The sequence below is a fragment of the Spermophilus citellus genome, assembly GCF_964194105.1.
Source record: "Spermophilus citellus genome assembly, chromosome: 4".
In the NCBI taxonomy this organism is placed as follows: domain Eukaryota; kingdom Metazoa; phylum Chordata; class Mammalia; order Rodentia; family Sciuridae; genus Spermophilus; species Spermophilus citellus.
Window position 1 is genome coordinate 53,780,036 of NC_138185.1, and position 27,641 is coordinate 53,807,676.

The 27,641-nt window shown below is 43.2% G+C and overlaps 1 protein-coding gene across 2 annotated transcripts in view; it reads left to right on the top strand.

The window, feature by feature from the left end:
• Window positions 1-27,641, top strand: part of PCSK6 (proprotein convertase subtilisin/kexin type 6) — a 189,365-nt gene that overhangs the window by 35,095 nt on the left and 126,629 nt on the right. For both annotated transcript variants that reach the window (XM_081291142.1, XM_081291143.1), the window contains exon 2: window positions 16,380-16,484. In XM_081291142.1, the coding sequence (XP_081147268.1) occupies window positions 16,380-16,484 (105 nt within the window). The remainder of the gene's footprint in view (window positions 1-16,379; window positions 16,485-27,641) is intronic.

Consider the following 27,641-nt stretch of genomic DNA (forward strand, 5'->3'; position numbering starts at 1 on the left):
TCAATCCTCAGCACCACATACAAACAAAGATGTTGTGTCCGCCGAGAACTAAAAAATAAGTATTAAAAATTCTCTCTCTCTCTCTCCTCTCTCACTCTCACTCTCTCTTTAAAAAAAAAATGTGCTGTGTATGTGTAATGAGAATTGTTATGCATTCTGCTGACATTTATTTTTTTAAATCAATAAAATAAAAAATAAAAAAATTAAAGTTCATTATTTTAAAAATAATGTGCTTGCCTAGAATCTACACACATCCTACTATGTAGTTTAAATGATCTCTAGGTTATTTACAATCCCTCTTCAAATGTAAATGCTGTACAGATAGTTGTTACATTGTATTATTTAGGGAATAACAGCAAGAAAAAAAGCCTGTACATGTTTAGTACAGATATGACTGTAAACACTGAGGCCTTACCACATAGTATACACCTCAGCAACAATGTGACATTTTTTCTTCTGCATATTTTCATTGAGTAGTTGGTTGAATCCACAGATGTGACAGCTGTAGATACAGAAAATCAGCTGTTTATTTAAAAAAAAATTAAAATCAAAGGGCAACTTGTTATCTAATTTTGCAACTAATTTGCTGATAATCTATTTTTTCCTCCACAAAGTGAAATGTGCCCTTGAGCCTTTCTTTAAGAAATAATGTAGGGGGAAAAAAGAAAAAAAAAAAAGCTACCTGTCTGAGGACAGTAGTATCCTCATTGTGTGGAAAGGAAAATGAAGGCTGAGAGAAATCAAGAAATCTACCCAGAGTTTTTTGTTATTGTGTTTTCCCAAGTTAATCAGAGCTGAGATTCAGGTGTGAGAAGCCTAGACCCAAGCCCTAGGTCTCCACTGCTGAGAAGGGTCCCCTTGGAGTGTCCTCTGCAAGGCAGTGATGACTGGGGTCCCTCCCTGCCTCTTCCAGTCCTCCTCTCCCTCTCCCAAGCCCCACCTTTCCTTGAAAGATCAGTAGAGAAGTTGTTTTCTCCACGGAGCCTGTAGGAAGATGGATCCCTGTTTTGACCTTAGGATCCATTTTAGCAGGTTGTTGTGTTTAGTTGCATTCTCTGAGTGCTAGGTGGGCCCATGGCTTGTGCCCCTTCATCTCACACTATGGTGCTCACTCTTATCAACCTCTCCCCTGGAGACAGGCCCTGGGCCCAGGGGACCTCCGGGTGCCTGGTTCTAGTACCTCCTCAGATACTTGTTGAGGGAATGAATGAGGGGAGTGTTGAGGTGCCTACAGAGACCTGGTGGCTTGAGAAGATGAAGACATAGATCCAAGAAGGAAGAGGAAGAAATGGTCAGTGTGGCCCAGCAATCAGGATGGGCCTTGCTATCAATAAACACACAAGAAGGAGACTGCAGAGGACTATGGTCGTCTTCCTGGGTCCCAGTTTATAAGAGGCTGTTCTGTGCACTATCTCAGTGAATCACAAACAGAGGAGAGAGGGCAAAGAGGGAATAGGAAGATCAGGTTTCTCCTGTTTTTCTTTCAAGTGATTACTTTTCGTCTGTAAATTAGCGCTTCTGAAGTTTTACTTTGAATATAAAAGTCCTGCCAAAATCATTTACTAAAAATTTTCTATAAACCACAAATATTAGTGTGAAAGGGATGGAGATGCTGATGCTGCTTCTCCCTGACAGCTGGAAACTGAGGCTGCAAGGGCGCAGAGAGAGCTGGGACCCTGGTCTCTGACTCCTTAGCACCTCCAGGAGTCCCAAATGCCGTTTTTAAAGTGCTAACATGGAAACAATTGCACTAAGTCCTATTTTTATGGACAAACCTTAGATATCCATGAAACCAGGAAAGGGTATCCCTCAAGTTGTCCTTTTATTTTTATGTTTGCTGTGCAGGGGATTAAACCTCACTGAGCTACATTATTTTTATTTTGAGACATTTATTTTATTTTATTTTTGCTAAGTTGCCCAGGCTAGCCTCAAGCTTGCCGTCCTTCCACCTCAGCCTCTGGAGTTGCTGGGGTGCCGTCTCACCCTGCTCGTGTTAATTTTTGGTGAAGTCGTGACAGCTGCTCATCAATAACTTCTTCATTTTTAATCACCAGCACAGGGATGAGATTTTAATCAGGGACACAGAATGACAGCGTGTCTCTATGCCTGTTCTTAATTGGCATTATTGAGTTTGGCCGTTGATGTCATTAAATTGAAGTGTTCCGTATTTTCTTGAACTTTGACCTGCCTGTCTCAGCAGGGCAAGCCCTGCAGGCTAGCACAGGAGCATGGCCCCTTGGCCATCTGGTCAGCAGGTCTCATGTCACCACTCTGACTGAAGGGAAATGAGGCTTGAGTCCTGCTTGCCGGCCTTTGTACTCTCAGTTGGGGGCTGCAGAGTTGTGATGGGCTCAGGAGACTCAGGCTGTTTCTGAGAGCGTTGTCACCGCCTTCTTGTGTCCTTTTTCCCTTAAAGGGCAACCATGATGGAAAAGGAGGAAGGCAGGGAAGAGCCGTTAGTAATTAGGGCTGGACGGCACTAGTATACTCTACACACTGTCCCCCGCTCCTTGTGGGTAGCATCATATGTCCCTGGACATTGGAGCCAGGTCCCCAGCATCCTGAGCAACATAGGAGACGCATCAATTTTAGGTAAGGTGGGGACAGAACATAGAGGTCTTGTTTTGTTTTTTTAATGATAGTAAATATACGTAATGTAAAATTCACTGTTTTAACCATTTTTAAGTTTATTAGCTCAGTAGTATATTAAGTACATTCACATTGTGTGGCCATTACCAGCATAAATCTCTAGTACTTTTTCATCTTCCCAAACTGAGACTCTAAATTCTCCAAACTCAGACACGAATTCCCCATTCCCTCTCCCCCAACTACTGGCAGCAGGCATCCTACAATATGTCTCTGTGGATTTCATGATGCTAGGAAACTCATAGGCGTGGAATCATACAAGCATTTTTCCTTTTGGTACTGATTTTTTTCACTCAGGATAATGTTTTCAAGGCTCATCCATGTTGTAGCATGTGTCAGAATTTCCTTTCAAGGCTGAATAATATTCCACTGTATATCGGTATTCCTTTGTGTATGCCACATTTTATTTATTCACTCAACCACTGAAGGACACTTAATTTGCTTCCACCCACTAACTGTTGTGAAAAATGCTGTTGTGAACATGGGTGTGCACATATCTTCCAGCTCCTGCTTTCATTTCTACTGGATATTGGAGAAATTTATTTTGGAAGTGAAAAATTTTGAAGATTAATTTTTCTAAGATACCTTTTAATTTCCCTTAGGATAACTAGTCTCAAGTGAGGGTGTTTTATATATTCAAATTTGAATTTCAAGCACTTTTTTCATGAAAACAAGATCCTTCTTTTTTTAAATCTTGCAACCTCTTCCAACATAGCCTTCCTCCAAGAAGTAGCCCCAAACTACAGGCCAGCCCTGGCCCCTCTGTCTGTTCTGCCTTGCCTCGGTACCAGATCAGTGAAGTTGCCCATCCATCAACTGGACCTCTGAAATCATGAGCCCAAAATAAACTTCTCTGTGGGGCATCTCTACCACTGTGATGAAAAGCAGCCTAACACACTTGCCCAGGTGTGCCTTGCACAGCCTCTGGTGCCCCAGGCAACACACATACTTTACTGCATTCAAGATAGAAATGATCTTTGCTGAAAGACAATCTGGGCTTTTCCCAGACCCCCTCTTCCCTGGAAGATTTTCCAAATAGGACTGGAAAAAAAGAAAAAAATAAACAGCAGAACCCCTTGGAATAGGAAAGTTTGTACCAGATGTCTAGATTCTCATTGCAAGGACCACACACTTCCAGCAACCTGAAGGCACATTTTGGGCAGGCTGCAAACTAGCGGCAACATTTAAAATGAGTTGCTAATTCTAAAAGCTAGGGACACATCAAATGCAATCTGAATGTCTCCTGGCAACTCAGTTTTCCAGAGTCTCCACCGACCCTCCTCCTCCCCTTTATGGAGTTCCTGCATGGGGGATTCCAACCAAAGAGAGCAGACCTCACAGGGCAGGCAGCAGGGACAGGTGGACTGAACCCATCCTCACTTCCAAATCTGGCAGAGCGGGCAGCCTTGAGAAGGGCTCACTTGTCCTGCCTGCAGCAGAAAGCCCGTCCCCTGGGTATGTGAGGGGCCTCAAGCAGCATCCCTATTCCAGAGGTCACCTGCTATGGGGAAAACAAAACAAAACAAAACATTTTTTTTCTGTGTCTTCTACAACACAATTCCTGGGCTCCATAGGTTCTGCCTTGATGAGAGGAAGGAGCAATAATGTGATTCTAAGAACCCATCTGAGCATCTAGTTAGAAGAAGATACTCTGAACAAACAGGTATAGGAGTTTAACCAATTCAGCTTTATCTTCTAGACTGTAAATTCTTTAACTTCCGTTAGGAAAGGGACTGGGAGGTCTGGATATCTTGTTCTAGTGCAATTTAAATTTTTTTTTTTGAATTTTTGAAACAATCACAAAACTTACAGAAAAGTTAAAAATACAGTATAAGACTTTATCTGAGACATTGGCAAGAACATTGCTGACCTGGCCCCATCAGCCCTACCACTCTGGTATTATCTTTCACATAAATAAAGAGCCGTCTCCATAGACTCAGAACTGCGCATCCCACAGCCCATCATGGAGATGAGGACGTTTTCACTGGCCTGTTAATACCCCCTGGTCCTCACCCCAATTCGGTTTCCTTAGTTGCCCAACAGTGTCCCTCACAGGTGTTATGGTTTAGATGTTGAATGGTTCCCAAAGTTCCGTGTGTTGAAGGCTCTGTCCCCAGGGTGGCATTTTTGGGAGGTGATAGAAGTTAAGTCATTGGAGCATGTCCTCAAAGAGGATTGTGGAACCCTGGCCTCTTCATCTCTCTCTTTTGAGGTGAGTAGTTTCACTCTGTCATGTGTTGCCTCGCCACAGGCAATGGGGACCAACTGATCATGACTTGTGCCTCCTAAAACCGTGAGCCAAGAGAAACCTTTTCTTTTTGGGAGGTCTGGATAGCTTGTTAATTTTCTTAGGTATTTTATTACAGTAACAAAAAGTTGACTCACCACTGGGAAGAATTCTGTTTAGAGTCAGGGATTACATTTGGTCAGCAGGTCTTGTTAGTGATTAGACACTAGTATAAATGAGGTTTGCATTTGCCTCAGGCACACAGTGTAAGAGAATGCTAAGATATTTGGTAATCAAGATAAATAATATTTAACGAAGTATTAAAAATTAAAGTTAACGAATGTCCACAGTGAACAAAATATCAACAATTAAAGTCAGTCAGGCTCAATGTGACTGATTTGTCCTTTACCTCTGGCTCCCTTATGACTTTGCATGGCACTTCTGTTGAGGGTCCTTTGGTCTGGAGCATTTCTTAGTATTTTCTTGATTTTTATGACCTTGACTCTTTACATATCAGGTTTGCTGGGGAATCCAATCCAAAGGCTCTCACATGCTGGGCAAGCACTCTTCCTCTAAGCTCCTCCTCCAGGCGTGTTGTACACTGACAGGAAAGTCATGGGAGTGGCACTCATTATCACCGTGTTTGACCATGGCTTAGCCGGCTTCCTGTTGGTACTATCACAGTGCCACAGACTAGGTAGATTGTAAAGAGAAGAGGTTTATTTTGGCTCATGGTTCTGAGGTCCAAGGTTGAGGATCAGCACCTGGTTGGCTTCCTGCTGGTAGAGTCCCAATGTGGTACAGGGCATCAAATGGCAGAAGGCAGGAAAGCATGCTTGTGTGTTCCATGTCTCTCCTTCTAAAGCTGACAGATTCGGTCATGGGGGCTCCACTCTGTTGACCTGATTGATCCCTCATCACCTTCACACACCCACCTCTAAACACCATAATTGGATTAAATTTCTGCCCTCTTCTTACTTCATAGTGGATATTAAACTCCAACCTGAGTTTCAGAAGGAACAAACCATATCCAGACCACAGCCCAGGTGGCTCATATTTTAATTTGTCCCATTGCTAGTGATGATCACTTGATTCAGATGATTTGTACCAGAATTTACACTGTGAAAGTTCTCCTTTTGCATTTAGAATTAATAAGTATATTATAGAGGGATACTTTGAAACTATGTAAAAGTAGCTATGTATTCCTATAAAACTTTCAGTTGTTATTACCTCACTTTTATCTGTAGGTGCTCAGGGTTTCTTATTTTGGTCAATGAATTAAAGCATACTAGAATGATTTTCTTGTGCCCAGTTTGATCAGTGGGTGCCCTTCAGTCTGGTTTGTAAGTCTGTAACCCTTTTGATGTCTCTAGAATTTGGGCCTTGCTTTCTGCTAAAACATGATAGTACAGGTTCCTCTTGTACTTTATCTGTCCTAATGCTGAGATAGCCACGTCTCCAAGGAGCCCTGTTCCTTTTAGTATTAAAATAGCATTTAGAAGCCAAAATCCAAGCTATTGGTGGGTTTGTTGCTTTTGTTGGTCTCATGCCTGCTCAGCGGAGAGAGTTGGAATTACGCATCTGCGTCTATATACACCCACATTGTAATAATTAGCTTTCTATTACTGTGATAAAACACCTGCTATAAAGAACTTAAAAGGAAGAAAGGTTTGTTTTGGTTTATAGTTTGAAGGTTTCAGTCCTCGGTCAGTTGATCCTGTTGCATTGGGCCGGTGGGTGAGCATAAGGTTCATCATGGTGGGAGTGCATGGTAGAATGAAGCTGCTCACCTCATGGCAGCCGGGAAGCAAAAGATAGAGAGGAAGTAGCCAGGGCCCTAATATCTCCTTCAAAGAAGTTAGAACCCAGTAACCTAGCTTCCTGCCACTAGACTTCACTTTTTGGATGTTCTGCCACCTCTCAGGAGCACCGCAGGCTGGGGACTAAGCATGAGACTAACACATGGACCCTTGGGGGACACTTATCCAAACCAAAGCATGCCCATGCTTTATTTCTCCACCTATATTGAAACATATATTCCAATACCATAGGGTCTTTCTAGTGTTTCTTGTATAACTCTCCTCTCCACTAGTTAAAGATCTGGCTCCCATTGCTCTTGATTCATTGACATATTTGATCAGTCCCTCTGGGGACAACTCATCTGCCATGTCCTCTGACGTACCTACCCTGCTAGGCATCCTCCTCACCTGCTTGGACTCTCATACCCATGTGGGCTGCTCTCTCCCATGGATCCTATTGGATCCCATCCCCCAGCATGGACTCCTTGGTCACCGGCTGGGATCCAGCAACGCCTTGCTCTGGGCTGCTTAGGTCTCTCTCTTGTCTCCTCCCCACACATGCCACATTCTGCCCCTTAGATAGCCTTGGATGGGATTTTTCAGGAAGAGGAAGATTTTTTATGCTTTATTTTAAAATCGAAATGTAACAAAACTAAATACTAAAGGGGCACTGGAATGAACAATCTGGTAAAATGACTGATTCCAGATAGCGATAAAGAAATCTCTCCCTGAGCCCTAATGAAACTTTAGCTAGTAAACAGTTTTAAATGAAAATCTTCAAAGTAAAGATGGTAGGATTTTTCAGATAGCTATGTGGACAGTAAAATTATAGGGAAAGACCAAGTTCCTACATTGAGGGTTCTCATCAGAAGCCAGACCCTTTGCTTTGGAAACTTAAGGGAAGAGAAAATGAAGTCTGCTTAGTAAAAATTAATGATTTTTTGAGGAATTTGTAGGAAATTGAATAGCTTAATTGCATAGTTTGGGTGGATGCATGTTGAAGAAAGTAATTTTAGGGGACTAGGAAATTGTGCAATAATCTTGACTTGGGTCAGGATTGTAATTACTGCCATAACAGAATGCTGTTATGTGTATATGTGCCCGAAAATGGGAAGCAGTTTTTTAAAAGTGCTTTTTAAAAACAACAACAACAAAATGTCCATTCTCTCCCCCTCTGTCTCTGAGCTTCCTTAATTATAAATACCAGGTAACCCAGTGCTGGCTAAATATAGGTTCGGTGGCCATCTATATTTATAACTTTTTTTCAGGCGGAAGTCACCAGAGCAATACAGAATTAATTTGGTGTGTAGGTTTTTATGGGCTCTAATTAGTTTTGTTTTTCTTAAGCAGACCAACTGGGATCAATAGCATTATATAACTGAACTCAGACGACCATGACTTTAGACATTGACTCTTCCAGGAAGCCAAGGCCCTCAGAAGATGTTGGCCCCAAAGAAACAAGCAGCTCCAGAAGCCGGCACACTGCAGCTGCAGAGTGGCCAGGGCTTGGAACATCTGTTTCCAGCCAAGGGCAGGCTTTAGGAGTGATAAAGTGAATAGTTTTTTTTTGCAAAGTCAGAAGCCTCATCTATGGCCCATTCATTTGTGAGACCTTGAATTGTGACATTCCCTGGCTGCTTATCAGCTGTTCCCCTGAGGCAGGATTGAGCTGCGCTGGCCTGGAAAGATGGGGTGGTGTCTGGTGGACTGACCAAAGTGTGCATTTAGCCCGCACCTCCCCCCAGAGCCAGCTTGCTGGCTTGCAGGCTGACAGACGTGCGCCTGTGTCTGCAGTCATGTCCATTGGAGAGCTAAGTGGGCGGGTGGACCTTTGGAATGATCTAATGTTATCTGAGGTAGACTCAGTGTGCTCACCAGTGGCTTTGCTGCAAATCAGACATGGTAAATTAGACGGAACTGTCCTCCTCCTTTTTTTTCAAATAATGCTAAGTCTTCATTTCCTCCTTCAAGAAGGCAGGGAGAGTCTGGCCTGACAGCACCCACTGAGATCTGTCAGATCCTCTACCTGCCTTATAGAAGCAGTAAGGGAATGTGAAGCTTGTATTTAAAAAAAAAAAAAATGACAGGAGAGGCTCTTCCTGTAAACTTCTCACACTTGGCTTCTACCCCTCGGGATTTGGCTTTGCAAGCTGTGCTCAACCCACCTGAGGCCAGTAGAGTCCTCTGGAGGATCTGCTGGGTGTGCTCACCATGAATAAAGATTGTAAGCCACTTGAGTGGAATCTCAATTTATGCATTGCCTGCCTCTTGTCTTCTGAGTAGAGAGGCCAATGGGGGTCTTGCCCAGGTCGCACTGCTGTAGGTGATCTCCTTGATTCCACTGCATGGTGCAGTCTAGCCTCAGGACTGTCTAAGGAGGGGCCCGGGAGAGCGCCCGAAAGCAAGACAGCAGTGCCTGGGAGGCACTGAGGTGCAGGTCAGCTGCCTCTGGAAACTCGGGCCTTGCTGGACAACTAGCTCTATGTAGGTGGAATGGGGAAGACACTTCACCTGTGTCTATCGGCTGTCATTTGTAGCTGGAATTCTAATCATTTCACTAGTATTTGAGCTCTTCCTATTTAGCAGAGGCCCCGAGGAATGACAGATGACACAGTTTCTGCCTTTGAGGAGCGTATGGTGGAGGGAAGGAATGGCGAGGGGTGTGATAGTCACATGAGGGCAGACTCACTCCTCCTGGAAGGACTTCGTGGAGGCAGTGACACTGAGGTGAAGGTTGAAAAGAGAGTGGGAGTTAGTCTTTTCAGTATGAGGGAGCCAGCAGTTAGGGCAGAGCCCCTCACATTCAGTAGTGTCACTACAGGACAGAGGTGATGTGGGCAGGGGCCAAGCCTGCAGCTGGAGTGGTGACCTGGCCCCATTGTGGAGACCCCTTCATGTGCCTGTGAATGACTCTGATTTTGTCCTCTGAGAAGAAGGAAATCTGGTGCCAACAGTCCTAAGAGGCCTGTAGAGACAAGGGGCGGTCAGCACTGGGGGGAATGGGTGGCAATGGATGGATCAGTTTTAGAAACCATTTAGGAAATCACTTTGGAAGTGTTTAGTGGTACTTTCCACCAAGACTTAGGAGGAGGAACAGATTGGGAGTAGGGAAATAAGTTGGTGGTTGCTCTAGTTTTGGTGGGGTCCTGTGCTTACCCCAGAACTCTATTAGGAGCTAGGGACAGAGATGGGGTCCGGTATGGCTCAGAGGGCTCAGCCATTACAGTGCAGTGTGCGTGGGACTCACAAGGCTGTGCAGAATTGCTTATACATGCTGAGCGTGAGAGATCTGTGGGGATTGGCCAGTAGGAAGGGAGGCACAGCTCCCTGGGAAGGGCTTGGCTTCTCCTGGAGAGAGGCTTCAGAATTCACATGCCCAGTGCAGCCCAGACTTCTACAGCCAGAGCCCCCATCTGGGGTCAGGTCCAGCCCATGGTGGGTTTGCTTGAGCTGCTTGGGTGGTTCTAATGTACACCAAGGTGGGGAACCACCAGGAGTTCTGAATTAGGCCCACTGGCAGTAGCCCCAGAGGCTTATTCAGATGTGGAGGCCTTGGGAACATCAAGAACTCATCTGGTTGTGTTTTAGAGCCATTTGTTTATGAACCTTGCATAAACACCCATACAGACCTCAACATGTGCATTATATGCATATACATACATAAATACACATATGTTCACATCTGTATATGTACATACTCAGGTACATATAAACATGTATATATGTAACACTTGCACATTCCTATACATACAAATACCTGAGCATATGTACATGTGTGTCTACACACAAAAGATTTACAGACAGAGAGACACAAACATCTGAATACTTACATGCTGCACAATGATGTTTTGGATAACGATGGCCCACATATGTAAAGGTGGTCCCATAATATTATAATGGAATCTTTAAAATCCTTCCCACCTTGTGATATAGCTGTCCTAAAATCCTAGAGCAATGCATTACCCACATGTTTGTGGTGATTCTGGTATAGGCCAACCTACCTCATTGCCAGTTATGTGAAAGTATAGCGCATATAGCTATGTGCAGAGCATAATGTTTAATAATAGTAAGCAACATTGTTCCTGGTTATCTACTGTACTAAACATTTTATTATTTTAGAATATATTCCTCTACTTATAAAGAAAAAAGAAAGTACTATAAACTGTGTGTGGCACTGATCCAGCAGCAGCCTCAGACATCTCGTGTTTATCGCGTCTCCAGATGGCATCCAGAGGCCATGTCAAGTGATTGGCTTAAACCATTAGTTTGTGTAAGTGCACCCTGTGATATTCCAACAACAAATCACCTAACAAAACATTTCTAAGAATGAGTTTGTCTTTTAGTGATACATGACTGCACGTGTGCATATGTGTACATATATACACAAACATGCACACATTCATATACATACACACCCACACAGCAGAATATGTACATGTATATATGTGACCCTTGCTCACCCACATGCACACACACAGTCATCGTGGAACGTAATACATGGAACAGTGCACATCTCCCGTCGTCTTTTTAATGGAATGAAAGAGAGTGAACACTTGCTGAGGTGTTTGGCTCTGTGTGAAAGAACCTGCTGCTGAGGACAAGGACCAAGTGCTTGGAATCCTCCACAGCAAAGACTGCTGTGCTAAGAGGTAGAGGGTTGATGGTTAAGAAGCCTGGCTGTGCTATTGTCATGATGTGTGATCTTGAACAAGTTACTTTTTTGCTCTGTGCCTCAGTTTCCCCATCTGCAAGATGAGAATAAGCCTAACATCCAGCTCCAGGAGTGTTAATTCATCTGAATGTGAAGCTTGCTGCCTAGGGTAGGCATATGCTCAGTGCTTGCCAACTGAGCCAGGAACACTAGGGGAAAGTTTTACTGAGCTGGGAGTATTCTGCTAAAGTTGGGGAACTCCAGTTGGAGACAGAAGTTTGGGGGAGATTATTGTTTCTTATTAACTGCACACCCTAAATTATCTAGGTTTTTTTTTTAAGTGTATCTAATAGAGGATCCTGTTAAAGAGAATTAAACTAAATCTAACTCTCCTCAATGTGGGTCCTTCAATCTCATTTCTTCCAGTGTTCTGTTGAGAACATTTTGCAATGTTTTAAGTGACATATTAATGATGATACTGATTTTATATTCTAATACGTGTAGTTACTTATCATTATTGAAGAGAGACATGATCATTCAATATTCAGCAAATGGTTTATTTTCTTGGATGGTGTACTCAGACTGGCTTCCATGAATGCAAATATCATGGGCAAGAAAGAGAAGAGGAACATATTGAAATTTTCTGTTGGATCTTAAAAAACAATGCCTGCAGCCAGTGGTCAGATTCATTGATGAAGAGCAGATGGAGTCCTGGGAAGGGTGCAGAGCTGAGCAGGACAGGAAGCCTGCCCGGGATGATGGGGTAGTTTCTCCTATTCCCCTGGAGAAGGAAGAGGAGGAAAGCACAGCCTTGCAGACAGCAGTATTCCTGAAGGTAGTGTTCTCTGTGCAGAGAGGCAGGCTTCGCAGATACTGGCTTGAGAAGTAGCACACAGAGCCTGCAACCAACATCTGTGGGAGCAGAGCCAATGCTTGGCATAGACCCCATATCAGGAGAAACAGCATCCCAGGACAGCAAGGCAACCCAGCTTAGGAGAGTGACTGCTGTAATATCAATGTAAATATCAAACAAAAATCAGAATATATCTGGACTGGATGTGTAGCTCTGTGCGTGTTTATGTGCAAGGCTCTAGGTTCAATCTTCAGAATCACACACACTCGCGCACATGTGCGCGTACACACACACACACATATACACACACACAAGAACATTTGTTTCTTTAGAAAATCACCTTGAATTTTTAAAATGTTTGTACATTCCCACCTTTTTGTCTATAGTACTCTCCTCTCCTCTGGTGTTTTATTTTCAGCCAACCTCAGTTTAATAATATTAAATGGAAATTTTCAGAAATAAATAACTCATAAGTTTTAAGTGACTTTTATTACAGCATATCATTGCAATTATTCAATTTTATTTGTTAATCTCTTACTGTGCCTAATTTATGAGTTAAATTTTATCATATGTATGTGTGTATAGGAAAAAACACAGTATATGTGGGGTTGGTGCTATCTGTGGTCTCAGGCATCCAGTGAGGCTCTTAGAATATCATGCCCTGTTGGACAGCATGGACTATAGTATTCTTATGAGTCCAGCCTCTGTCAGTTTGATGCTGAAAGTATACCAAAAGGGAAGCAGCAGCTCGAACCCTACTTTGTCTTTATGTCATTTGGTGTCAAAGGTTGTCACATGGGGAGGTTGTTGGTTTAGAACTTCTAAGCTCTACAGTGTGAAGTTGGGTTTACCCTCCCTGGCTTCAGTCTCCCCATCTGTAACATGGGGCCATCTTTTCCCACAGAGCTGTGGCTCCATTTTACAGTTAGCCCTATCCATATAATGAAATATTCTTCAGCCTTGAAAAGACAGGAAATTCTGACACATGCTACAACGTAGATGGATCTCGAAGATATGAGCACCAAGTGAAATAAGCCAGGCAGGAAAAGACAAATGTATGATTTCATCAGAGTAATCAGATTCCAGCCTCTTCTGCAGCTGGCTTTGCAAGGTCAAGGGTGTGGCTTTGGCTGGTGTTCTTTTTTTTCCTGCAGTGAGATTCACCCTCCCCAGGCCCTCAACTCTCTTGCCGAACTGGACGTAAGTCTCCAAACAGATGTGGCACTGGTACTGCTACCCCCAGAGACAGTTTTTCTGGTTACCCAGTGGGGACCATCTGTTCCTTTCCTGCTTTGCTCTGAGAGAACAACTTTCATCAGCTGTACCCTTTGGTACAGCTTTGCTAAGGATGATCATGGTGGCCCAGAGGCAGGGGGCTAGAGGGTCTTGGAACTTTCCTCAAGGGGAGGCTACCCCTGGCCTGGCTTAGCTGCCCAGAGTCCACTGTCCTGAATGGCTTCCAGAACCTCTCTACCATGGTCATCAGCTCTGCAATTAATCCATTCCTTTGCCAGTGAATTTTATTAAATTCATAGTTTCTCTATGTCCCCAAATAGGATTTGACTTCAATGACCACATTTAAAAGAATCAAAAATTATGTAACACCTCCCAGGGATGGTGGCTACTTATAAGCAAACATGTTGATTAAATAGTGCTATAGATTGAGGCTCCCTGATTGCCTGTTGCTGAAGAGCGGGTCTCACACTTCAGGAGAAGTCTCTGGATGCATGTAACAATTCATTGAAGAAGGAAGAAGCAAGGGGACTTGACTTACCTGTGGGAGGATAAAAAGAAGTGCTGATGTGTAAAATAGGACAGAAAGAGTGAGGTTTATGATGGTAGAACAATGTATTGAGGTAGAAAATGAACTGAGAATCAGAATCACAGGAAAGGATACATCAAGTGCTTACTACCTGCTGGGTGCTCTGCTGAATTTTATTTCATTTAAATTTTGAAGCAATCAACCTGCAAGATGGTCTTTATTAATCTCATGAAGGAAGACTCTGAGAGGGTAAGCTGAGGTCAGTCAGCAGAAAGGGGTCAAGTTAGGTACAGACCCAGATTTGATCTGAGAGGGAATAGAGGAGCCTTGGAGAGGAATTAGAGAATTCCAGCTCCCAGAGCCAGCCACCACTTGTTGAGTGCCCTCTAGGCTCTAGGCACTAAACAAAGCACTGTAGATAATACCCACTTGGATCAGCATGACTTTCATAATTTTGATGTTCTATGGTTGTAAGCAACAGAAACACACCAGAGCAAGCTCAAGTGAAAAAAGAAGTTCTTTATTGGAGAATCAAAGGGATATCACCTAATGCCAAGTATAAGAGGTAGCCAGACTGCCAGGATTGCTGGAAAGGAGAGCTGACAGGTGGTTTAAAAAAAAAAAAAAAGAAAGAAAGAAAGGCTAGCAGGTTATCTCTTGCATATCTGCTTTGTCTTCTTGTGCGTAGATATGGAATTCGCAAATTACAGTATCCAAGTAACTCCGGGCCTCTGCCTGGGCCACTCAGCTCTATTGGGGTCAGGTCCAGGCAAACAGAATGACTGTGAGTGATGTTGGGGCAGCCAGTTGGGTGCTGTGTTTTGGGTAGACTTTAGTCCTACCCAAGTAAGTCCAAGGGTTAAATAGTTTCATTCCCATTTTACTCATATTGAGTTGAAATTCACAGGGGTTGAATGGCCTTGTCCAAGGTCATGTGGCTAATAGTAGGAAGGGTTTTAAACCAGGCTTATCTGACTGAAACCCATGTTAGTGTTCATTCACATTTAAACCACCAGAGAGCACAATCATAGTAGGTCCTTCTGTCTGTAGAGGACCTTCCAAGAATGCCTGAAATTGCTAATAGTGTATGTGCGTGTATATATATGTATAAATACACATATATGCACAGACACATGTATATACTATGTTGATAGTATACATATGTACTATGTATAATGTATATGTATTTGTGTATTTTATGTATGTAAAATATATAGTATATTATGCCAATAGTATTTTGTGTATATGTGTACATGTATACATGTATATATATGCACACACAGATGTATAAACACATACTGTTTTTCTTAAACATACATACTTCTGTGATAAAGTTTAATTTATAAATTAGGCACCATCAGAGATTAACAACAACAGCTAGTAATAAATAGAACAATTATACCAATATACTATAAAACATGAATTATTTCTAGAATTTTCCATTTAATTTTTTTCAGACCCCAGTTAACTGCAGGTAACTGAAGCCTCAGGAAATGAAAACATGGACAACAGGGAACTACCATTGTCTTAAATTGCTCCTTTAATCAGAAGATAGAAAACAAATGAGGATGATTTCACCTGAGAAGGGCAACATGAGTGTCTAGGTGAAATTCAATCCATCTTTGTTTTAAAAGCTCTTCCTTCGAGGACAGTGACTAACTAGCAGTTTTCTTCAACCAGTGAAAGTTAGAACAAGGAGCAGGCCTCTGAGAATGATGTCCATACTTCAGGGTCATCTGACATGAGGGCAAGTTTGCACTATTGGGAGGGCCATCGAGGGTCAGAGCTTCTCGAAGACCAGGGTTTGGGCCACCTGGCTTTTCTTGGTTCCAGCCAGCCCTCAAGCCGAAATCTGTCCTGAAAAACTGCCCCTGGCAGAAAATTGGGACACCCCAAGGGTTTGGATGTTCTCATCTGAGCTTTTCACAATCCCAGAGTAGATGATGGTGTTTTCTTTGGCTTTCTTGTTGCATTTGAGAGTGAGTGTTCATTCTTAGATATTTCAGTTTACCCATGGGGTGGAGGAGAGGATGGAGTTTGTTTATAATGAATATTTTGGTGTAGACCTGACTTGACACTAACTTAGCTACTTCAGGGATGCTTGACCCAAAATGAACACTAATTCATGTCTAAAAATCTTGGCAAAGATAGTACAAACTTTAAACGATATTAACCTACCACAAGATTTGATGGAGTATGTGCTTCATTGGAAGTTACTTGGGTTGTTTATCTAAAAAGAACTATCTAAACCCACTTTCCGGTTCCATAAACACTGACTGTGTGCCAGAGATATAGGTAGGTAGCACGATAAAGGGTGGTCTGTTTCTTCTGGGAACAGAATAAGCCTCTCACTTAAGGGGAAGGGCTTTATGGGAAGGAAGAGTTTTGAAGCTGTTTGTAAGACAGTATTAATGGATGATATCTTGCTTCTTGTTTTGCAGATTGGAAACCTGGAAGATTACTACCATTTTTATCACAGTAAAACCTTTAAAAGATCAGCGTTGAGTAGCAGAGGCCCTCATACCTTCCTCAGAATGGACCCCCAGGTACATACGGGCAGGGTACTTTTCCTAAGGACAAGAGTGTTCGGGTCTGCAGTCCTAAAAATAACTGAGTCTGCGTTGTAATGTCACTCTAGATAGGTGTTAGTTTTCCATATCTCCTTTAAATGAAACAAGGCAGAGTGTAGCAACTTATCAAACCATTTTAAATGCTCCAAAAAAGAGGGTTCCTCGTCAGGCTTTGAGAATATAAATTCTTAGACTGAGAGTGTAGCTCAGTGGAAGAGCAATTGCTTCACATGCATCAGGCTCTGGGCTCAATCCCCAGTACTGGAAGAGGGAAAAGAATCTAAATTATTTAATTGGAAAAATAGAATATAAATTATTTAATTGGAAGCAACATTCACGTGAGGGTAGATCTCTTAATATTTTAAAAATCAACAAATACACAATAATTACAAGAGATGCATATGTAAATTGTATCCATAAAGCAAAGCCACTAAGCAATTTGAGCAGGTATTTTAATCATAAAATTAGAAATTAGATTAATGTTTTTGTGATTGTCATTGGCACATATCATAATGTTTATTATGAATTTTAAAATAGAGGTAATAAGTTTAACTTTATTTTTCCTTAAAATTTATGTGATGGTCTGGGGTTGTGGCTCAGCCGTAGAGCACTTGCCTAGAATGGGCGAGGCCCTGGGTTCAATCCTCAGCACCACATAAAAATAAATAAATAAAATATTGTGTCCGACTAAAAAATAAATATTTAAATAAATATTTATGTCTGGGCTGGGGTTGTGGCTCAGCGGTAGAGTGTGCGTCTAGCATGTGCGAAGCCGTGGGTTCGATCTTCAGCACCACAATAAAAATAAATAAAATAAACGTGTTATTTTTTAAAAAAATTATGTGATCTGTGTTTGAGATAAAACTAATATGATTTGAAAAGGGGCTATTTATTGGGGGTGGTTAATTATACTACCTTTCTGTACAAAGTCAATATTTGACAAATATCAGTCAATAGATACCTGGTAAGTTTAAAATTTTAAGATGGCCAAGTGAACCTTTGATGAGTTCATTTATTCAACAGGCATTTTTGAAATCCCTGTCCTTTGGTAAGGCCCATGGAGCTGGTCTAGGGCTGACTGAAAGTAAAGAAAGAAATAGAAAAAGATGTGATGAATCATGGGGCAACAAGTACTAGGAAGGAAAACAAGGTTCTTGTGAGAAGCAGTAACAGTACTGAGAAAGAAATGTGGCTATGGTTGATAAACCATAGTTTAAATATGGAAATCATCTTTTCTTAAAAGCGATGTGCTACATGCTAGTCTGGGCTCCTAGCTAGTATACAAAATTATTTCCACAGTCCCAGAGAACATTTATAATAAATGTTCCATGGAAGAATGGTTTCTCCTTGTTGCCCCAAACCACACCCCTGACAAGCATGGCTTCTTCTGTGTTGACAGAGCTGGGGGAGGGGGAGAGGTGGTTTATCCCTGGCACTGTACTGAATTACCCTTCTCTGGGACATCTCTCTCTGAAGAGTTCTGGTTTGAAGCACCTGAAGAAGTGGTCACCATGAAGCTCATTCCTGTAAGTGGGCTGTGAAAAGGTAGACATGTCTTAAATGCATTTCTGAATTCATTTTGTAGATGGATGGATACATGCATGGATAGATGGACAGACTGGCGGACAGATGGATGAGTGGGTGGATGGATGGATAGATAGGTGAATAAATAGAGATAGGTATAAAACATTCTGCAAACCTCATTATTCCTTCATAGCAAGGAAAGGAATTTAATGTTTATTAAAGGATTCCTGTGTGCGTGGGCACTTTGATATACATCATCTCTCCTAATGATAGGGGGTATGATTATATCTACTTGCACTCACACCATGGAAAGTGAAGGAATGATTTTCAAAGAGACAAGTATACTTTCTTTCACTAGGAAGCAAAGCCAGAGTGTAGTTTCTCATATCCCCAGAGTAGGGCAACTGGGGAAGGACAAGCAGACCTGATGAATACATTAGTAGGAAAAACAGCAGCATGGGTACTCTGTGCAGACTGTAGTAAGGAAAAGGTAGACTGTAGTATGGATTTTGTGAGGTTGAAAGTCGCCTATCATCTGTCATCTTGGAGAAAATCCTAAGCTAGGAAAGAGTTGTGGCATTGCCCCACTTTAAGCAAGCAGTCCATCTGTCCTGTGAAGACAACATGCTCCTTTCATCATCTGAAGTCTTTGGAGCTGTTAAATTGCTACCACACACAGTGTTACTATAAAGGGCATGCTGTTTGCATGCAGGAAGCCTCCTGCATAGGTGCACTCTGCAAAGAAACCAAGGCAGTGGATTTCTAGGTCCCCATGGGTGCTTCCAAGATAAGCTGTTTCCCAACTGTAAAACTGGAGGCAGAGTCAAAATAGGAGCCTTAATCTGTAGTTTTTCTATATCCTCTATTTTTGGTGCTAAATTTTATAACTTTAATGGTATTCAACTTAGTGGTTCTTCCCTTCCTTCCAAAAATATTAACCTGTGAATATTGATGTGGAGTGCAGAGTTGCCCAGCTGGTCTCTGCAATGGCGAGCCCACAGCAAAATGTGGGACAGGAGACTTGTGCATATGTGATTCATGTAGGTGGTGGAGACAGGTTTCACAGAGGGCTCAAGTGCCTCAGTCATTCCTCCCTCTGCAGTGTCTGACCTGCTCTGTTGATTCATTTTAGGTGGGTCTAAAGTTCTGTATCCAGTTTGAGTCTGAGGGCAAAGTATTCCCAGTAATCATCTGGGCCCTTGAAGGAAACAGAAGGAAGGATAGACTTGTTAGGCAAAGGTTCTGGCAGTTAAATTTTTTCGAATAAAAATCCCTTTTCACAGAGTTTCTTAATAAGCTTCTGGCAGGGCTGCTATCAAAGCATCATGCCAATAAAGAAGAGAGAAAAGGTAAATAGCCTGACCATCCCAGTCCTGCCTGCACCCTCCACGTGATTGGCTGATTGTCTCCCACAGTTCCAATTAAAGTTCTAGCCCCAGGGAAAGCATATAGACATCTGAACCAATTATGAATTCAGAAATACCTCTGTTTACATTAGTCCAGTTTTAAGGCAAACCGAATCAATTAGCTGTCAGTCTGATGAATATTTACTTTGCCTAGTCATTCCAATTAAATATTTGGTGAAATTAGCTGTTTTGTGTAAGTATTTAGTGTTATCTTTCACTGCAATGCATCTGAACCATTCTTCTACATTAGAAGAGCCTTTTTGCGACACCTTAACATCTGGAGAGTTGTGTAATTAATATTATTAGCAAAAGGAAAAGATGATTTATTATTATTAAGACATTGGAATGCAAAGTTACCATTGTGTTGGAATGACCAAACTGGAAATGAATGTTATAGGGCTTAGGATAAAGTTCAATCGAATACAGATGGTATTTTATTTTAATTAGCTCCAGTCTCTATTGTATAAAAGTGTTTGATAAGTGATAGAATTTATAGTCCACCCCAACATCAAATAAAATCTGATAGAGTGTACATGGGTTACAACAAAACAAAACACACAGCAAGGGCAGGCCATAGCAGGACTTGCTTCTTCAGTCACACACACACACTCACATACTTATTAAGCATCTTTTTTCATGACCCTGTGCTAGCATTGTGCGATCGTTTTCCTTACATTTTTAATTACCTTTACTTGATTTTTTTTTTTTAGCCATCTTTGAAAAGGGCCATTTTGCTCAAATTGCTTTGTTGCTCAGCCCTATCCTGGTGAGAACAGACCAAGTGTTCTCAGCGTGCAGTATCAGTCACTGGGTTTTTCCAAGGGCTGTCATTTAAGCAAACTGAAAGCATTTGTTTTTAACTTGTTCTTTTGCCAAAAGTCTGGAGAAGGGTGGATGTTACAGGCGCATCAGCCAATAGCTGAAAGGATTCACAAATTTTTTTAAAATTACTTGTTCTGATTCCATTCCAAGCTGGCTTATAGTTAGACGTTGCTGCCTGTGTCTTCCAAACCTTACATTTTAGCGTGATGACTCGAGTTCAGCCTTTTCCTTCCCTTCAGTTTTCAGCCAGATGGATGACGGAAATGGAAGGATAAAGATACTGTTAGGGAGGCCCTCCGGTGGCTCCTTCCTTGGCACTGGGAGCCTTCAGTTTGATTCTTTGTTTTAGTACTTAAATGCACCAGAGTTGCAAAAACCGATTTCAAGGACAGGAGTAGGCATTCTGTTTTGTAGGATGGGACTTTGCCCCCAGAGTTTAATCAGAGCTCAGGTTTCTTTCCAGAAGTGATGCAACGTTTAAGCAGATCTTTCCATTAACCACAGATGGAATTTTATCTGACAGTTTTGTGTGCTAGAGCCATTCAAAGTGCAAACAAACAAAAAGTTCCTGGCAAATAACAACACATAGGCAGTAAGTGACCAAATTGGTCTCAGGAGTTGATGAACTGTGTCATGGGCTGGGAGTGGGAGCAGGCTTCTGCCCAGGATGGGTCTCACACATGGGGAAGGAGAGAACGCAGGCCATCCTACCTGGCAGTCCCCTCTGGACAATGCAAAAGACAAGGACGAGCCATGTTTCCATATTTTTTGGCACAACCCAATGGTTCTAGTGGCATGATTCCTCTGAATTGTAAAAAGGTTGAATTTTAAAATACACCTTTAAAAACTGTTGTATTATTGCACCTGCGCACTCTATACTTCCACTTAGTGTCTCAAAGACACCTCAAAGTCAACATTTCCAGCACTCAGGTCCTCATCTCTGATGCTACCTCTGACTCAGAGAGAAGCATTCCTCTGCATTCTGTAGGAGAAGCCTGCAGCCCCCCCCCCTTGTTTAATCAGTTGGAGCCTTTCCACCTGCTGCTCAGTTGGCCCTACTCACATCCTGTGTCTTCTGCCTCAGGCCACACCCATATCTTCCCTCACCTAGATCACTGCATGGTCCTTTTCATGGGCCTCTTGTGGGCATCCTCACTCCCCCCACCTATCTCCTCTTCAGGCTTCCAAGGGATCCCTCCCTCCCAGACCCTCCTTGGTCTGGGCCCCAGTGGCCCCCTGAGCCCAGACACAGCCTTTAAAGTCGTTCTCCAATGACTTCACACATCTCTCCATTCAGTCTTTGCACAGACTGCTCCCAACCTTCCCCCAACATTTCTCTCTTCCCCACCCTCCCTTTTCGGCTCCAATATCCCTGCTACTGGGAAGGCTGCTCAGAGTCCTCAGACTTGGCCTGCTCTTCCTAGCAGTTGTATGTTTACATTCTGGATTTAGCCCTGGATTGGGAGCACACAGCAGTGTTTGGTGGAAACCCTGAAGACTAGTTCAGTGTGATTGGGATGGTCAGTGACAGACGGCACAGGCAGGAGAGCTGCAGAAGGTTCCTGGGAGGCTTAGAGCAGCAGACTGGAGAGTGTGTCCAGTATTCCAGAACTGTAGAGAGACGATGGGAAGGTGAACTGACCTGGTCTGTAGATAACTGAGAGAGGGGGACTTGTAGGTAGGATCCCAGGCTGAGTTAGAACATCTTTTATTCTTGAAGCATGCAAGCCCATCTCTTAACAATATAGTACAAAGTTCTTAAAGAGCCAAGGCCATGCCTCATTTGTTTTTATTCCTTTATCAGTTCAGCAGCTTTCTAATCTGATGCAGATGGATGTTTAGTAAATATTTATTGTAATGTATCTCAATTTTCACAGATTAGGCTCATGTATACAAGTTTATCTGTTGTTTGCTTATCAGCTTCTTAGATATAAACTGTTTGCCTTGATTAACTTACAACAAAAATTCTAAAGGGAGCTAGAATTAAAGAAGCCTTATCCTAACTTGCTAAAGCTAAAAAAAGTACTAACAATTGCTAGACATTGGGCATGCTGACTAGTATCTGACTTCATATGTGTATTACTCTGCTAGGGCTGCTGGGGCCAAGTGCCACAGACTGGGTGACTTAAGCAACAGAAATTTATTCTCTTCTAACTGTGGAGGCCAGAAGCCTGATATCAAGGCATTACAGGGTTGGTTTCTTCTGGTCTTTTGCAGATGGTTGCATTCTTGCCGTGTCCTCACATAGTCTTCCCTCTGTGTGCATCTGCATCCTAATCTCCTCTTCTTATGAGGACACCAGTCAAATTGGATTAGGGCTGGCCTTAATGACCTCATTTTAACTCAATTTCCTCTTTAAAGACTATCTCAAGGGGCTGAGGGGTGTGGCCCAGTGGTAGAGTGCTTGCCTAGCATGTGCAATACCCTGGGTTGATACCCAGGACAGACAAAAAGAGAGAGAGAGAGAGAGAGAGAGAGAGAGAGAGAGAGAGTCTGAAAATACTGTCACATTCTGAGCTACTGGGGCTTAGGACTTCCATGCAAATATCTAGGGAGGGACAGAGGTTATTCAAAACAATAGATGAAACTGGGCTATGGCTGCCTGTTCTTTTGTCCATGACTGCAGGACAGTGACAGGTGTTGGGAAGAAGGGTACCTCCTGATTCCTCTCAGCAAAATGAGAACTAAGTTACAAATGAATGAACAGCTTCAATTTCACAAAGTGCTTTGGCACTCACTATCCCATTTCCCAAATTAGCAGAACAAGTACTATCATCATCTCTCTTGCTAGTTACACAGGGATCTTCTGGACAGATCTCAGAAAATGGTCTATGCAGTGTTTTGCCTATGGCTGCAGATATGAAAATGGCAGGGAGCTGTGTTCTCTTTTGCCTTGCTGATATGGGAGGAGGAAGATGGTGGATTTCTAAGTCATTTTATCTTTTTTTTTTTTTAATTAAACTGGGAATTGAACTCAAGGCACTCAATCGCTGAGCCACATCCCTAACCCTATTTTGTATTTTATTTAGAGACAGGGTCTCACTGAGTTGCTTAGTGCCTCACTTTTGCAGAGGCTCGCTTTGAACTTGCAATCCTCCTGCCTCAGCCTCCCAAGTCACTGGGATTACGGGAGTGCACCACCACACCTGGCTGGGATATCTTTTTATTTGGGGGGTTCTTTCACTGCCCTGGCTCACCAGGTTCTGGCTGTGCTTTGCCATAGCAGCCTGGCATCCCTCATTCCCACCCCAAGGTGATAGGGTACAAGGCCAAAGATGGACTTGAGTGTCTCATTGAGACTGGTGCTTATGAAATTGGTGCTAATTGACTTCCTCTTGTTTATGGCACAGTTCCCCTGCCCTCCAGGAAGAGGATGGCAGTAGTATCTATTTCTCACACATGAAAAGGAAACCCTTTCTATTTCCATGAGCTTTGCTCATTAGTTCAGTGGTCCTTCACCACTACAGGCCCCTTTGAAAAGTTATGAAGACTGTGGGCTCTCTCTGTCTCCAGAAGGAAAACAAAGTCATATGCTCATGCCTGCATCATTTTTCATATGGTTCCTGAGGTTTCTCAAGGCTTACTCCTGTCCCTCCTTCCTTGAGGGACCAAGGGCCCTGGGATAAGAGGTCCCAGCTTAGTTTCCCACTCCATTCATTTGGGCCTTAACCATTGGCGGTCAATAAGAGGACCACCTTGCACACTATAAGGTGACAGGCACTTAGCAGGGAGCACTGTTTTTCCCTCTTTACATTTGTCACTTAACCTTCTCATTTAGCTCTTTAGGTGCTTAAATGTTGGCCCAGTAAGCTGTTCAGGGCAGTAGTATTGATGGGAATTGAGGCCTACAGGCTGTTGAGAGCAAAGGCTCTCAGAGGTGAGCTGGCCATCCCACCCCTCTTTATAGTTTGGAGGCTCAGGCCCAGGCAGGGTGCCCAACCTCCCTCACAGAGAAAGGTAAGTGGCTAGGATTCTCCTAGAAAATAAATACTCTGCTGTGGGTAAGGCCTCTAGCTTCCTCCACAGATTGGCCCTGGGGTGTAGTCAGGACTGGATTCCCCTTGTCCCTTCACAGTTACAGAATAAAGTATTCTTCACTTTAATGAAGCTACCGGAAAAAGAGAAAAGAGAGCTGGAAGGAGCTGTCTCCCTTGTTCTGGATACAGCTGGGCATGGAGCACAAACCCTGTGCAAAACTCTCATGAGGCCCAGCTGGAGTTCATTTTAAAGGAAGTGTAGCAGCTTGATTCAAAAGTACCCTTCCCCCATGGTATTGTATGGGACCCCTGGGGGGAAGGATCTCTGCAAATGCCCTTTGTCACCTTAGCTGCATCCAGAACAGAGACTCTGGGCCCCCTTTTTAAGAATCTCCAACTTCTGGGCTGGGGTTGTGACTCAGTGGTAGAGCGCTCGCCTAGCACACGTGAGGTACTGGGTTTGATCCTCAGAACCATGTAAAAATAAATAAAATAAAGGTATTGTGTCTATCTACAACTAAAAAAAAAATTAAAAAAGAATCTCCAACTTCCAAGAACTTCCTGGGTCCTCTGGAGCCATAGAAAGTCCCCTCTGAGCAAGAAAGAGCTTGAAGGCACATGGGCTTTTATTTGGGGATTGAACCCAGGACCTTGTACATGCTAAGCAAGTGCTTTCCCACTGAGCTACATCGGGTTTTCACATGGTAGCTTTGGGTGGAGCACAGCAGATTTGATGCTCTCTGTGGTAATGTTGTTTCATGGGAGGAAGTTTCAAGATATGCCCTTTTGGGCTTATTACATACAGGACTGACATATCAGGTGGGCTTCTGATCTGGCAGAGTGCCCATGGCCCCCAGGAAAGAGGACACAGCTAAGACTGCAGCACTGATGATCCTTGATATCTTTAGGTCATTTACCAGGACGTAGACAAGGTTCCTCCTGGCCTCTGCTTATTTATGTTGGCTCTTTATGAGTATCTGAAATTTTACTTCAAATTATCTACAGAACATTTGAAAGATGCCTAATTTTAACTTAACTTCTAAGAAGAAAGTGCATATATTACCAAAGAAAGTGTAGGGCTGGGGCTGAAGCTCAGTGGTAGAGTGCTTGCCTGGCATGTGCAAGGCCCTGGGTCTGATCCCCACACACTCATACATATGCCGTGTTGCTGTCCTTGGGATCTTGAGAAGATTGTGAAGTGTTCTTTATGTCTAGAATTCCCTTTCTCAGAGCAAAGACATTTCTAGGATAAATATGCTGCATGTTTAGCAGGAAACATACAAACAGAAAGTTGATACACGGAAAAGGGTCAGAATAATGTTCCATCTTCAAAATATGACTTCAAAGAAATCAAGGCTTGTAAACAGATAGGACTTATGTTTGGGCTGGAAGTGACATTTGGCAAACCAACCTTACTTTGCCCAAAATCACTTTTAGTTGATTCTCCCCCCCCACACACACACATGCACAAATGTTATCCAGTAGTCATTAAGACCTGATCACATTTTCAACTCAGAAGTCAAGTCTATTTGTAGTTGTACTATATTTAAAATCTAAAGTATAACTTCACATCTTCCTTCAGGAAACTTAGTGGTCTCCTGTTGAATCCCATGTATTACCCAGTACTCAAACACATTGGTGAACAAAATACAGATCCTGTTCAGGTGGGGCATTGGGGGGAGCAGCAGAGGATAACCAGATCACTCCTGTGCTAGTCAGTTTTCTGTCATTGTGACAAATATCTGAGATAAATCAACTTAAAACTAGGGAAGGTTTATTTTGGCTCATGGTTTCAGCGGTGTCATCAGTCGCTTGACCTTGTTGTTTGGGGCCTGAATGCAGCACAGTACATCATAGCAGGAGTGCATGGAAGACATCTTTGACCTCATGGCCACCAGGAAGCGTTGAGGGAGGCAGGAAGAGGCCAGGATCCCAATATATATCCCCAATATCCCCAAAAGGGAATTCCCCAATTGCCCTGAATTCCTAGGCCCCTCTCCTAAAGGTTCTGCTACTTCCTAATAGCACCTTGGGCTGCAGACCAAATCTTCAATTCCTGGGGTTTTCGGGAGCAATTCCAAGCAATAGCAACCTCAGATCCATCCTGTCAGAGATGGGGGTCCAGGGTCACTCATTTTAAGGCTTGCTTGGGTTTAGGATTCATTTTCCAAGTTGTGTCTCTTCCCATATATTTTACACAGAAGAAAGCCTGAATACTGTGTAGACATTTTGAAGCATCTGGTGAACAGGCCACGCCTGAAGCTGCAGTGAAAGGGAGGGTGGAAGCACACTCCTTCTGACCTCCCATTGGTACCAGCCCTCTCAGGAGGAGGAGAATTCTTTAAATCCATGTTACTTTTCCCAACACAGATAATGGTATGCATAAGGTAAAATAGTCCCAGAGTGGAGTCTCCCACCCTCTTTTCCTCCCACCTGACCATTTGCTCACAGGTTGTATGGAAGAATCAATCCCATGAGTGACACATGCTCAGAGACCTGCAATGGTGTAATCCTTTATTTGAAATGTTACCACCACGTACACAATGAAAGGCCTTGAACGTGGTTGAAAGTGCAAGCATACCCCTATAGCTTGGACAGTTGCTGACTCTGTTTGATGGGAGAGTTCAAGTTTCAGTTGTTTGGTTGGGTCATTGCCACACCTCTGGCCTTTTCAGAGTGGCCAGGTAGCTCCAACCTGAGGGGCATCTGAAGCAGAGCTTTAGCATCTGAGGTGGGAACCAGGTGAATTCACATTATCTACCCCAGAACCTGGGTGCCAGATACATGGGAAAATGCAGTGTGTCTTTGTCGGTTGTGCAGAGAAGTCAGGGACAGTGAAACTGGAAAATGGTTTATTCTTTGGGGGTGGGAAGGGAGGAAGATCAGGGATTCAGTGGATTCCCAAGGATAGGTGAAGAGCAAGGCAGTGATTAGAGCCGAGAGGAAGGACAGGTGCCACTGGCTAAGTTCGCCTCTCTGTCTCTGCCGCCCCCAAAGCTGGCAGATAATCTATCATACTCAGTTCCATCAGTCTGGCACTACCGTGGCTGTGATCAGAGACTTATAATGAGCAGGCTTTTTAACAGAGAGTTGGAGAGGGCTGAGATTGTGCCTTTGGGAGAGCCCCAAACCGTGTCCTGGACCCTGTGCGGTCGTAGCCCACCATCAGAACTGTATGTCAGCATGGGGTTCTTACCAGAGCCTGGCAACAGTAAGGGGCTCAGATGCCCAAGCCCTCTCATCCCACAGAGCAACAATTTTATGACTTCTGGCAAATATGCCTTCCCACATCACCTGGTTCTAGGAGAGTTGCCCACTTGCGTTTGGAACAGTAGAGTTCACCTCCTTCTCTGACAACAGTTACACTTTGGTGGGCACAGCAGTCGGAAGGTGCTGGGTGGCAT